This window comes from Narcine bancroftii, chromosome 4, assembly GCF_036971445.1.
Source record: "Narcine bancroftii isolate sNarBan1 chromosome 4, sNarBan1.hap1, whole genome shotgun sequence".
NCBI lineage: Eukaryota > Metazoa > Chordata > Chondrichthyes > Torpediniformes > Narcinidae > Narcine > Narcine bancroftii.
Window position 1 is genome coordinate 219,498,939 of NC_091472.1, and position 14,066 is coordinate 219,513,004.

Sequence of the window (14,066 nt, forward strand, 5' to 3'; positions counted from 1 at the left end):
TGGAAAAATGCAGAACCTCACTGCAATGTTTTTCGGCATCAATTATTTCCCTGCACTTTGCTCTGAGACCAAATCTCACTGCAGCCATGAGAAGGGATCAGATTAACAGGGAGACTTGTTTTGTATCTGACAGGGGATGATGTACTTGGAAGAGAGGCGACTGGTGCATCGAGACTTGGCAGCAAGAAACGTGCTGGTGAAGTCTCCGAATCACATAAAGATCACCGACTTTGGCTTGGCCAGGCTGCTGGACGTGGACGAGAAAGAGTACAATGCCGATGGCGGAAAGGTTGGTGGGCCTGCTCATGTCAAATTCCATGTGAAGCACAAACAGAGACAGGACATTCTCCTCTTGTGGGTTCTTTGGTTCCACACAGCACCCTCCCACTGCATTTCACCTCAACCACTTCACACATTCACCTGGATCTCACATCCCCTTAACTCCGCTCTCAGTGAGTGACAATCAGTTCATTTTCACTCAGTGTACCAAAATTCTCAGTTGTCGGCAGGTTCTTGTGACAAAAGCTTTTATGGTAAACTTAATTGAATTTTTAAAATGCAATAAATACTGCAAATAGATATATAATATTCTTTCTTTTTCAATCGTTTTATTTGTTTAAAACTTCAAACAGTGTAAACTCGGTCCCCCTCCACGACACTGGATCAAGACAGAATTTTTTTTTTTAAAAGCATATAGATACATACATATTATTTATTTATTTGTCTGTTTATTTATTTCTATATTTTAAAAACCCACCTAACCTACTCTATTTAAAAAAAAAACAAACCTAAAATAAAACATCTGAGCAGCTTATCCTGAGGGTTACATATTTTGTAGCTTTTGATTCCTACTGTAAAGCAAAAAAACAAAGGTAAGTCTATATCTCATCTGGAAGATCATGTACATCTAATCTGATTAGAAACATTTACATCAAATGAAAATAAGACATAAAAGGTCACCATGTATCTTCCAATTTCACCAACGAATCAAATACATGATATCTAATTTTTTTTTCTAACCGTAAACGGCATAATATGGGAAAACCATTGAAGCACTGTTGGAGGTCTAGAGTCCATTTGAATAAAATGGCTCTTCTAGCCAACAATGTACCAAAGGCCACAACCTGTTGAACGGGTACAGAAAAACTTCTTATGTCTGGTTCAATAACCCCAAAAAGAGCAGTTATTAGATTGGGTCATAGCTTCACTTGAAATACAGTTGAAAAGATATTAAAGATTTCTTTCTAACAGATTTCTCAGGATGGACAAGACCAAGACCTGTGTCAATGTAGCTATATCAGATTTGCATCTCTCGCAATAAGGGTTAATGTTAGAAAAGATAGAAGCCAGTTTATCTTTGGACATGTGAACACAATGCACCACTCTGAATTGGATGTCGGGCACATATTGAAGAGGTATTCACCAGTTTAAGAATCTTGTCTCATAGATCCTCCAATAAGTGTCATACAAGTTCCAATTTCCAAACTTTTTAAATCTCATTATGAAATACAGGAAGGAATTTCAATAATCTATCATATATAATTCCAATTAATCCTTTCTGGGAAGGATTCAATTGAAAAAATATTATCAACTAGATCTGGTGGATCTACAAATGGAAAGTCTGGTAATACGGGGTATTTAAGAAATTTCTAATCTTCAAATATCTAAAAAATGAATATTTGGTAGGTCATATTTACTTGCCAGCTGTTCAAAAGACATTAAACAACCTTCCTTAAATAAATTTTCAAAATAAATAATACCTTTGATTTTCCATGTAGAGAAGGGTTCATTAATAATTGATGGTCAAAAAAAACTATGAGATAGAGCACGAGATTAAAGTTTTTTTTAATTAAAACATTTTCTAAGTTGGAACCAGATTCACAATATATGTTTGAGTATTGGATTAGATATATTCTTATTGATCTTTTAAAAACTAAATGGAAGACAGGTACCCAATAAGGAGGCCACTGAATACTGCTGTATTGATCTCAATTCTAAATCTGTCCATAATGAACAATCCAATTTGTCAGAATAAAAAATCCAAAAAGTTAGATAGCAAACAGCAGCCTAGTAATAAAATCTACAATTAGGTAGGGCTACACCTCTATCTTTTTTGAATTTTTGTAAATGAAATTTACAAATTCTAGAGTTTTATTCTTCCAAATGAAGCAACTTTTGAGTCAACATTATCAAAAAACGACTTTGGGATGAAAACTGAAATCACTTGAAATAGATATAAAATCTTGGTTAATTTTGTCATTTTAACTGTTATTATGGCCTTTTAAAGATAATGATAAAGGAAACTATCTAGAAAAAGAAAATCTCACATACTCGAATAGAGGAGAAAAATTGAGTTGTATAAATCTTAAATCTTTTAGTAATTTTAACCCCTAAGTATGTGAAATTATCTCTGACAATCTTTAATGGAAGTTGAGTGTAGAGAGGGACCTGTATGTTAATCAGAATAAAAGTTCACTTTTATGAAGGTTTAATTTATATCCAGAGAAAGAGCTAAATTGAGAAAACACATAACATATCTTTCAGGATCTGAAATATAAACTAATAGGTCATCTGCAGACAAAGAAACTTAATAAGTTATTCCATTTATGACAATCCCTTAAACCTCTAGCCTATTGCCAGAGAGCTAGATCAAATAGAATGGGGCTAAGAGGACATCCCTGTCTAGTTCCCTTAAACAGACTAAATAAGGCTAAGGGGGTATTATAAATCAATTTAAATTAAATCTCCTTAATTTTTCAAATAAATAGTTCCACTCTTCTCTGTCAAAAGCCTTTTCAGCATCTAGAGAAACTACACGTTCTGGAATTATATCTAAAGGGGAATAATGTTCAATAATCTACAGATGTTAAAATGTGAATAACAACCTTTAATAAATCCAGTCTGATCTTTATATATAACAGAGGTAAAGATATTTTCCAATCTACTGGCCAAAATCTTAGAAAGAACCTTAAAATCTCCATTCAACAAAGAAGTACATTCAGTCAGATTTTTATCTTCTTTAGGAATCATTGAAATGGACACTTCATTAAAATGTTGCTGATAAGGTCCCAGAATAAATAGAATTTTCAAATACTTTATATAGTTGAAGAGCAAGTAAATTAGTAATTTTTAAAAATTCCACCATAAAGCCTTCCAGACCTGGGGCTTTGCCAGATTGAAGAGAAAAAAAAATAGCTTGAGAAACTTTCAACTCAGAAATTGGTACTTCCAAAAAGTTTTGATCTTCTGGTGATATTTTGGGAATATTCAATCATTGCAAGAATCTATCCATTGAAATAGAATTTTGAGGAAACTCAGATTTGTATTATCTGTATAGAATTCCTGAAACACTTTATTAATTTCAGCAGGATCAAAAGTAAAGTTTCCATCCTTCTTACATAACTCTGAAATTTGTCTTTTAGTCGCCGCTGCCTTCAGTTGGCTAGCTAACAGTTTACCTGATTTCTCTCCATGTACATAAAATTGAGATTTAAGTTTAAGTTGATTCTCAATAGGGTAAGTTAATAAATCATGCTGAGTTTGAAGTTTTACTCTTTCCTTATAAAGGTCCATTCTAAGTGTCATAGAATATAATTTTGTCAATCTCTTTAATTCTTTTAGCAAATACTGTCAGTTCATTTTTAGTACATTTACTAAATCCAGCAGAATAAGAAATTATTTGTCCTCATAAAAATGCTTTAACTGCAGCCCAAATTACCAGATTGGACATTCCTTCAGTAGAGTTTGTCTGAAAAATGATAAAGATCTGATCTTTAATAAAGCTAATGAATTTCTCATACTGAAATGGAGGGGAATTGAACCACCATTGTTGAGCTCAGGAAGTGACACTGGGGATTTAAACAGAAAGCTTTAAAGTCACATGATCAGAAGCAGTGATTGCGTCATGTTCACATTTTTCCTATCTAAGGCACCAGTCATGTATCAATAAAACACTAATCTGTTCTAGAGTGTGGTATACATGAGAAAAGAAAAATAATTCCTTTTCCTTTGGGTGTAAAAATCTCCATATATCGACTAAACCATAATCCAGCAAGAAAGCGTTAATATAACAAGCTGATTTATTTGTAAGTGTCTGAATGGTGGAGGACTTGTCAATCAAAGGATTTAAGCAACAGTTGAAATCTCCAGCAATAATCAACATGTATTCATTCAAATTAGGTAAATAATTAAAAACCTTTTGAAATAATTCAGGACACTTGATATTAGGAGCACAAATTAACCATTACCACCTTCTTATTTCCCAGTGAACCAGTAACTATTAAAAATATTCCAGCTACATCAGATATTGTATTAAAATGTACGTGGAATCTTAGAATCAATAAAAATGGAGGCACCTCTAACTTTAGCTTGAGAAAGGGAGTGGAATTGTAAAAGCTTCCAAAATTTTATTTAAAATGACATTCATCCTCTTTATAATGTGCATATCCTGCGTAAAGAAAATATTGGCCTGAAATCTTTTAAATATATTAAATATATATTTGCGCTTAATAGGGTGATTAAGGCCATTCATATTCCAATAAATAAAATTCTATGTATCTATAGCCATATTAATATTAATAAAATTAAAAATGAATACTGGTCACGCATATTCATGGACCCTCCAAAGAGGGCAATAGAGCACAGCATGAACCATAACAGAGAAACAAGTGATAAATTCCATAACCACAAAGCTGCTCAGGAAAAGAAAGCTAACACTAACTAACCCCACCCCATCCCCCCCAAACCCAAAAACGGCCCAATAAGAGGCCAGCAACACAACCCTTAACACCTATCTCCAGCTGGGAGTGCTCCAAACAGGAATTACAAAGTTATGTTCATTCCCACTCATTATGGACAAAACAAACTGAATTCTACATAACAAGCCATCAGACAGCAAGATTAGCTGTCTAAAAATTACAAGACTGAAGAAGAAATGATCACCACCTTACAAACCCAGTACAATATCAACCATTAATTAATTAATAAGAATAATAACCAAAGGTAACAACCTATAAAATTAAACTATATATGTGTAAAAAAAGGAAGATATTCCCTATTACTTTTTTACTTTATCAAAAGAATACAGAAAGAGAAAGAAAAAAAACAGAAAGAAAGAAATGAATCCAAAAATATCTTCAGCGATGACATCTCATAACCAGGAAACAGTTTACCTTCTTCCAGAAACTTCCAAGCTTGATGTAGAGTATTAAACCATTTAGGACGGGGATTCACAAACTGGAGTACATGTACTCCCAGTGGTACATTTGCACTTTTCAGGGGATCTGAGAGATCTGAGAGAATAACTACCACATGGTGTTGTAATCTGCAGTCAGATTGCACAATGTCATTTTTTTTTATCCTTAATTTTTAGGGGTACACGGGAACCTATAAAAATGCCCAAGGGGTAGAGAGGAACAAAAAGCTTGGGAACCCCTGATTTAGGAGGACAATTCTTAGGGGAAATTTTCAGCCATGCTGGAAATAAAAAGAAGGGAGAAGTTGTTTTTGATAAAGTTTGGACATGACTTCTTTAAATTTCATTCTTTCTGCCAGGATTTCGGGGGCAGAATCTTTCACAATATGAATAGAGATATCACGAAATTTCAGCATAACTTGTCTGCGAGCCTCTGATTATGGCTTCCTTTGTTTGAAAATAATGGAAGTAAAGAATAGCAAGTCAAAGTTTAACTTCAGGTTAAATAGGGGATTTATTATCGAGGCTCCAGCTGGTGGCCAATACATTTTTGGTGTTGCCCCTGAACAACCAACCTTTCTGCCACAACCTAACAGTTATTTTAATCTGTAAAAACAGTTCTTTCTGGGAATCTTTTTTATTTTCCCTCTGTACCAATTGTTCTCAACCTTTTTCTTTCCACTCACTTGCCACTTTAAGTATTTCCTATGTCATCGGTGCTCTATGATTGGTAAGGGATTGCTCAAGGTGGTGTGCGGGTGGGAAGGGAAGGTTGAGAATCACTGCTCCAGACCCAATTGTTACTGAAATATTTTGCTTGAGAAAAATTGTCATTGGCCCATTTCCTTTGGAGTTATAAAATCATGCACATAACGAATCAATTAGGGAAGATTAAAACAGTGGTTTTCACCCACATCCCACCTTAAGCAATCACTTACTAATCACAGAGCACCGATGGCATAGGGAATACTCAAAGTGAGATGTGAGTGGAAAGAAAAAGGTTGAGAACCACTGCTCTAAATGCCAGACTTGCGAAGTGGTAGGACCATTCCTGAACCAATGCAAGGGAAGAATGGAAGAAAAGGTTCCAAATCAGAACTTTCAAATCGGTTAAAGAAATTCTCACAAGATTGGAAGCTAAGATTGAAAATTTGAACTTACGTTACATGGCATAGGATCAGAAAATTAAAAAGTTTCAAGGCCATTCTGAAGATTTATAAAAACAATATAACAAGCTTTCAACGGACTATCAAGATCAGTTGGAGTGTATTTAAATTTTGTTGAAAAGTTGATGCTTTTACAGAACAGCTTTGAGAGACTGCAGCTGACTTGCAAAAATATAAGCTTGAAGCTATCGACCTAGATAGCCAAAACAGGAGAGAGAATTTACGTATTTTGGACTTCCTGAAGGTACTGAAACCTCTGAATCAATTAATTCTTTACAGACATGCTGTTTGAGTTGTTTAAAGGAGTTTTGAGTAAACCTCCAATTTTGGATTGGGCACATCGTTCAAAACCTAAATTCTCTCTCCTGTTTCGGCTATCTATGTTGATAGCTTCAAGCTTATATTTTTGCAAGTCAGCTGCAGTCTCTCAAAACTGTTCTGTAAAAGCATAAACTTTTCTACAAAGTTAAAAACACTCCAACTGATCTTGATAGTCCGTTGAAAGCTTGTTATATTGTTTTTATAAATCTTCAGAATGGCCTTGAAACTTTTTAATTTTCTGATCCTGTGCCATGTAACGCAAGTTCAAATTATCAATCTTAGCTTCCAATCTTGTGAGAGTTTCTTTAACCGATTTGCAAGTTCTGATTTGGAACCTTTACTTCCATTCTTCCCTTGCATTTGTTCAGGAATGGTCCTACCACTTCGCAAGTCTGGCATTTAGAGCAGTGGTTCTCAACCTTTTTCTTTCCACTCACATCTCACTTTAAGTATTCCCTATACCATTGGTGCTCTGTGATTAGTAAGGGATTGCTTAAGGTGGGATGTGGGTGAAAAACCACTGTCTTAATCGTCCCTAATTGATTCGTTATGTGCATGGTTTCATAACTCCAAAGGAAATGGGCCAATGACAATTTTTCTCAAGCAAAATATTTCAGTAACAATTGGGTCTGGAGCAGTGATTCTCAACCTTCCCTTCCCACCCGCATACCACCTTAAGCAATCCCTTACCAACCATAGAGCACCGATGGCATAGGGAATACTTAAAGTGGTATGTGAGTGGAAAGAAAAAGGTAGAGTACAACTGGTAAGAGGGAAAATAAAAAAGATTCCCAGAAAGAACTGTTTTTACAGATTAAAATAACTGTTAGGTTGTGGGAGAAAGGTTGGTTGTTCAGGGGCAACACCAAAAATGTATTGGCCACCAGCTGGAGCCTCGATAATAAATCCCCTATTTAAGTGACTGGCATAAAAAATCGCACAAAATGAATAGGTAAAAAATACGAAAACTTAAAATTGGCACCCCCTAGAGGACAGTTCACCAATCATGCAACAGGCAATCTCAAGCAACCGGAAAATTCACTTAACATCTACCAGTCCCCAGAGATGCTGGAAACCATGGGTTTACTATACACCCATATGTATAAATTAACTCTCTCACCCTGTATGTCTTTGAAATGTTGGAGGAAACTGGAGCCCCTGGAGGAAACCCACGCAGGTCACAGGGAGAACATACCTTACAGAGAGCACTGGATTCGAACCCAGAACACTGGCATTGTAATAGCGCTGTGCTAACCACTATGCCACTGTGCCACCCCTTTTATTCACAGTAATCCTAGTGCAAAGAAAAGTGCAAACAGTGCATTGGTGCCTGCAGTAACAAATGACACATTTCTACCATTCGCCTTGGGAAGGAGTTCTAGATTGGATTTTTTAATGACTTACTGTATATTTGCAACTCCTAATTTTGAAATTCCCCCCCCCCCCCCCCACCCCCAGCATGTCTACCCATCAGCTCTCTCCTTAGCCTTGATTTTTCTAGAGAAAAGAGCCCCAAACTTATCCACCTTTCCTGACAGCCAGGGTCTCTCAGTTCTGACCTCATCATTTCCATCTTGCTTGCACCTTTCCCAATGCCTCGACACCCTTCCCTCACATGCGCCATTGTCCCACAACACTTCACCACAGTTTCAGCAGATGCAAGCTGGTCGCTTATACTTTTGTTATCGATAGACCGATAGAACATTACGCCATAGAAAACAGGCTCTTCTAGTCTGTGCCAAACAATAATTGTGCCTGGATTATCCTGCCTGTGGCAGTTTCTATTATGTGTCCCTTACTCAAAGAAGGGTCTTTGATTGCAGGAGACAATGGCCCTCTCCAAAGCAACATATCAGTGTTTCATATTCATATTTTATAACAAGACAGAAAGAGGTCATGAAGCCTGTCACACATCCATCATGGGCTCCGGTTTCCTCCCACATTTCAGGGCCGTAAGGGATCAATGAGTAAATTGATCATGTGGGTGCATTTTGGCAGCATGTGCTCATGGGTTGTAAGGGCCTGTAATCATCCTGGATCTCCACATTAAAATTAAAGCTGATGGGAGTTCTCAAAACAACCCCATCCAATTCCAAACTATAGAGAATATAGAACATTCCACCATAGTACGTCCTTCAGCCCAGTGTTGTGCTGACCTATGTAAACCTATCCATAACAATCTCAACCCTACCTCACACCCATAACCTATTTTTCTTACATCCATGTGCTGAACTGAGAATCGTCTGAATGTCCCTATCATACCAGCCACCACCACCACCTCCAGCAATGCGTTCCAGACACCCACTACTCTCTGTGTGAAAAACCTTCCCTCTGATGTCTCCCCTAAACTTTCCTCCACTCACCTTAAACAGACATCCTCTGGTATTTGCTATTGGTGCCCCAGGAAAAAGGTGCTGGCTCTTCACTCTATGCCTCTCATAAATTATAATAATTAAAAAATATATGTGGGTGTGTGCAGGTGTGCATAAGTGTGTGTGTGTGTGTGTGTGTGTGTGTGTGTGTGTGTGTGTGTGTGTGTGTGTGTGTGTGTGTGTGTGTGTGTGTGTGCATGGGTGTGTGTGTGTATTTCAATGCTTAGTCAAGATTTGTTTCCAACTTTGCAAATATTACTTCATTTGCAAAGACAAGATTCAATTTGTGTACACAAGCTAGAGGGAAATCTTTCCTTTGTTTGCCTTGCAAAAGCAAATGAAGAGATCACCCAGTGAGATATTGAGAGGCAATAGATCTTACTGCCCCCTCCGGCACCACCATAACCTCTGCAGCCTTAATCCTCTTCCTCAGCTCCCTGGTAATGCACATCTTCCTCCAGGATATCAAAGAAATCGAGTAGTATATCCCAGGTGGAAATCCCCATTGATCCCTCTTTCCCTACAGTCTTTGCCAGTGTCTCAGTTGTCCTGCATTCTCCCATGTAAGAACTCAGCCAGATATACATCATGTGTCCTTTTTCACTTATATCATGAATATTTGAAGTGTCTTCAGGACATCCTTTCCCATTACAACAGTGAGATAATTCCTCAATCAATACAACAAAGCTTCCACCTCTTTTCATTCCTCCTCCATCATGCTTGAATCTTCTGGACTGTAAAATATCCTGCCATCCTTCAATCATAATGGGTTTTTTTTCTTCAACCAAAGGAGGTTGAGAGAGACCTCGGGAGCTATGCAAAATTAAGAGGGGTGTAAAAGAGGTAGATTGTATGAACTGTTTTACAATGAGACAAGGCTGGGGTAGGTCCAGGGGTAGCTTGAATACACTGACCGAGTGCATGAGGGAGAAAGGTGCTCTCATTACATTTTCAGCAAGGATCTGAACAAGGAATTGAATTGTCAAGATACTGAAGGCTCCAGAAGTTAACTGACCGAATGTTATTGAATTCATAAAGCTTCCGATCCATGAGCCCAAGCCACTTAATTACAGCCATGTGAACAATTAGCCTTCTAATCCCGTACATCTTTGAACATGGGACGAAATCGGAGCAGCCCAGAAGAAACCACATGTGTGTGTGGGGGGGCGGGGGGGAGAGAAGGGAGAACGTACAAACTCCTCACAGACAGCTGTGAATCCGCTGGCACTGTAATAGCATAGCACTAACCGTGCCCCCCGAGCAGGACCTGGTGGGGAGGACAATCTCTTTCTGTACTGCATGACTCCGTGACTACAATTGGTTTCTATTCCATAAAAAGTAAGTCACATCTTCCAATATTTCTGGTCGACAGTCCCACTTCAGTGACACACCGCATTTATAAGCTCTTTAAAATTTATTCCTGTAGATTATCTCAGCTGAGATGACAGTTCTATACATTCCCCTGCATCCATCATTCTTTTTAAAAGAAAGATCACATTTAAGCTCACTGTCACATCCGGAGACTGCTTACCTGTTGAAGCATATGTAATGTATAATTATGTGCCTGTGCATGCATCAATAATTTTCAATGGGGAAATGAATCCGAACCTTTGCGACAATGTTTTTGGTCATTCTCTCCAGCGACTGACTGGAGGAATGATTCAGAACATCTAGGCAAAGATGGAATTGGTGATTACATGCAGTATTTGGCACAGCTTTTCAACTCCTTGCTAGACGGCTGAACAGAAAGGCATTTAGGTCACTGAAACCATTTCTGCAAATGTCTCAGTAGCATTCTGCCTTTCGCTAACTGCTTGGGACAAACCTCACAGGACTTCAGCAGATTTAGTCTGCTGGGGCAGATCTAAAACATCCCCACAAGGGCTGAGCAAACCTCTTCACTGATGAAGGAAATCAAACAGACATACGAGGGTGAAAGTGGTAGAGGAGTAATAGACAGAGGGTGAGCCGAACTAGAATAAGGGGAGGTTAAAGGAGGCAGTATGGTTAGCATAGCAGTTAGCATGATGCTATTAAAGTGCCAACAACCCAGATTCAAATCCAGCACTTCCTGTAAGGAGTTTGTACCAATCTCTGCAAGGTTTGCCCCGGGTGCTCCGGTTTCCTCCCACCCTCCAAATAATACAAGGTTGCAGGTTAATTTAGGTGCAATTGGACACTGCAGGCTGGAATGATTATATACCATGCTGTAAATAAAATTTAAAATTTAAATGAAAAAGAGTAACCTAAATGTTGTACTCCAACCCAGCTGTCGCAAAATGCCCTGCACTCCCACCTGCCCATAGTCCTCATTAGTCTCGATTGTTACAGGCAAGGACTTCCCACAGATAAAGCATGAATGAGCTGTTGCCACAGGTCCTAAGGCTACAATGATGGATCTTCAACCTCTCCACAAAGATGACACTTTCTGTCAGGCTCAATCTCAGCTTGATCGCATTCCTGAACTCTCCCTATAGCGGTAGAAGGAGAAGAAGAAATAAAAGGGAATGACATTAATTGTAAAAGGTCAAGTTCCATTTGTCGGCATCTGATCCCTATCCTACTAAACCCTTCCTATTCTAATACATGTTCAAATCTCTTTTGAACATTTTAATTGTACCCACTTCTATAGTTTCTTCTGGGTGGCACGTTTAGCGCACAGTGCAGCACAACACCTTTACAGCGCCAGCAATCGGGTCTGGGGTTCGACTCCCACGCTGTCTGTAAGGTGTTTGTATGATCTCCATGTGTCTTCGTGGGTTTTCCCCGGGGACTCCATTTTCCTACCACCCTTCGAAATGTTCCGGGGGTGTAGGTTAATTAGGTGTAATTGGGTCAGTACAGGCTCATGGCTGAAATGGCCCGTTACCATACCTTATGTCTAAGCTTGTTCCAGATATAGACCACCGTCTGAGTGAAAACACCCTTTCGCCTTAAACCTCTGCCTTTGAGTTGGAGAATCACTAACCTTAAGAAAAAACTGCGAACATACCCCAAATCCAAGATTCCTCATCATTTTGCAAACCTATATTTACAAGGTCTCTCTCTCTCTCTCTCTCTCTCTCTCTCTCTCTCTCTCTCTCTCTCTCTCTCTCTCTCTCTCTCTCTCTCTCTCTCTCTCTCTCTCTCTCTCTCACTGAGGTATAAGTAAAAGATAGAGGTAAAGGTTCCATTATTGTCACGTAGTACTACATTGGATCCTCCATCAGTACTTGATGCTGTCTCTGGGAATAGGACATGGGTCACAGCCTTCTCAGTCATGAACCCATTCAGGGAGGCTTAGTTAGCGTGCAACACTATTACAGCACCAGCGACTCTAGTTCAAATCAGGCGTTGTCTGTAAGGTGTTTGTATGTTTTCTGAAGAGCTTGAGAGGCAGTTACTTTTCTGCCAAGGACAGGTAGTGTGGAAATTCCAAAGACATGGACCGTTTGATGGCAGCGACCCCAGGCCCACCCTTCACTTTGCTGGGAGCAAGTAGAACCTCGACAGGTTGTCATACTTGGCGTTTGCCTCCTTGGTAGATGCAGTCATGCATAAAAGCAGAAATCAGGATGCACGTCATGTTGGGGGGGGTTTATCCCCATTCTCCAGAGACTTTCAGGTTTCAATTTTATAGATAGGCACCTTCTTGGACTAACAAATGAACCAAACAATGCCTCAGGTGACTGCCATAGTGCAAGAATAGGGTATAGTCCCTGTAGCAACTTCCTTCCAATTAACAATAGTTGCTTGGTGGCTAAGTTAGGCACTTATTTGTCTGTCACACGTTTATTGCATAAATCAGTAACGAAGCCCATTTGAATTTTCTCAATCTTTAATAATAAATACAAAAGGGTAAAATACTTATTTATCTTCACAAGTAACTTTCTGTTATAACGTCCCTATAACATTCTTATTTAACAGACCATGTACAGTAACTTGTTATTTAACATTGCGAAGCAGTTGACCAAAATCATCACCGCCTCACTCATGTTCCTTGGATTGCCAACTGCCGATGCTGGCTGTAGAACCTATATTTAAAAGCACCTGAACCTACTGCGTGTGCTCCTTTGAGCACGCTGGTTCCCAGCTCTAACTGCTAGCTGCAGGCACTGAGCCAAGCGCACATGCGCCGCCCTGCTCCTTCAGCATGGCACCCGCCTTCACGCATGCGCCTGCCGGCACCTGCAGCCGGCAGTCATTATGGTCATGTGCAGTCTCCTACCCTTTGGGATGCCACCAACGCCCGTGGGGACCAATGGGACACTGCCCAACCACAATCAAAGGTGATTTTTTGGACATCGGCCGTTAATTATTATAATAAGATACTATGGCTTTAGTTATAATAATTAGTATCATAAAGAAAAGCAAATAAAAAATACATCAATATAATAAACATTTAATTACCTAACATTTGAAACGTTACGCAGGTCTTCTTTCATTTTTACCCCTACTCGACAGTCTGTGTAATGGGGCAAAGCACAAACACAAATTCCAACAAAATAAAGTCAGTTTGTACTTATTAAAGTCCCTCCATCTATTGTGGAATCCATCACACAGCAAAACTCAGATCTTCCTCAGACAGAATAGACACAGCTTTTCTTTTGAGTTTAACATGAGGTTACGTCTTCAGCGGGTCATTCGGATTTCTTCCTTTTCCCAGCATTCAAGTTCCTCATGGGAAGAAGTTGAACTTTCAGAACCGGATTTTGAAGATTTATCTGATCCCCTCGATTTTAATAAACGAGTCTCCTTAACCTTTCCTGCACCAGGTTTGCTCGTCTTTTTTCTTCCTTTTCCGCAGTTGGTAAGATTCAAACCACTTTCTTTCTTCAAGCTCGTCAACAGCCGCAGCATTTGTAGAATCCTTCTGTCATGAAGGAGACTGGTTCCACTTATGGCTGCAACAGATTTCTTTAACTGGAACTGCAGCCTTTTCAGCCACTCTGGCTTCTATTGCTTTTCCCTGCAATTTCAAATTCAATTTTACAACTTCCAATTCAGTCTCATTTTCTGACGGTTTATTTTAAA

At 38.8% G+C, this 14,066-nt stretch overlaps 1 protein-coding gene across 4 annotated transcripts in view; it reads left to right on the plus strand.

Moving 5' to 3' along the window:
* The window catches only part of LOC138761594 (receptor tyrosine-protein kinase erbB-4-like), a 910,121-nt gene that overhangs the window by 812,928 nt on the left and 83,127 nt on the right, over positions 1 to 14,066 (plus strand). For all 4 annotated transcript variants that reach the window (XM_069933967.1, XM_069933965.1, XM_069933966.1 and 1 more), the window contains one exon: positions 134 to 289. In XM_069933967.1, the coding sequence (XP_069790068.1) occupies positions 134 to 289 (156 nt within the window). The remainder of the gene's footprint in view (positions 1 to 133; positions 290 to 14,066) is intronic.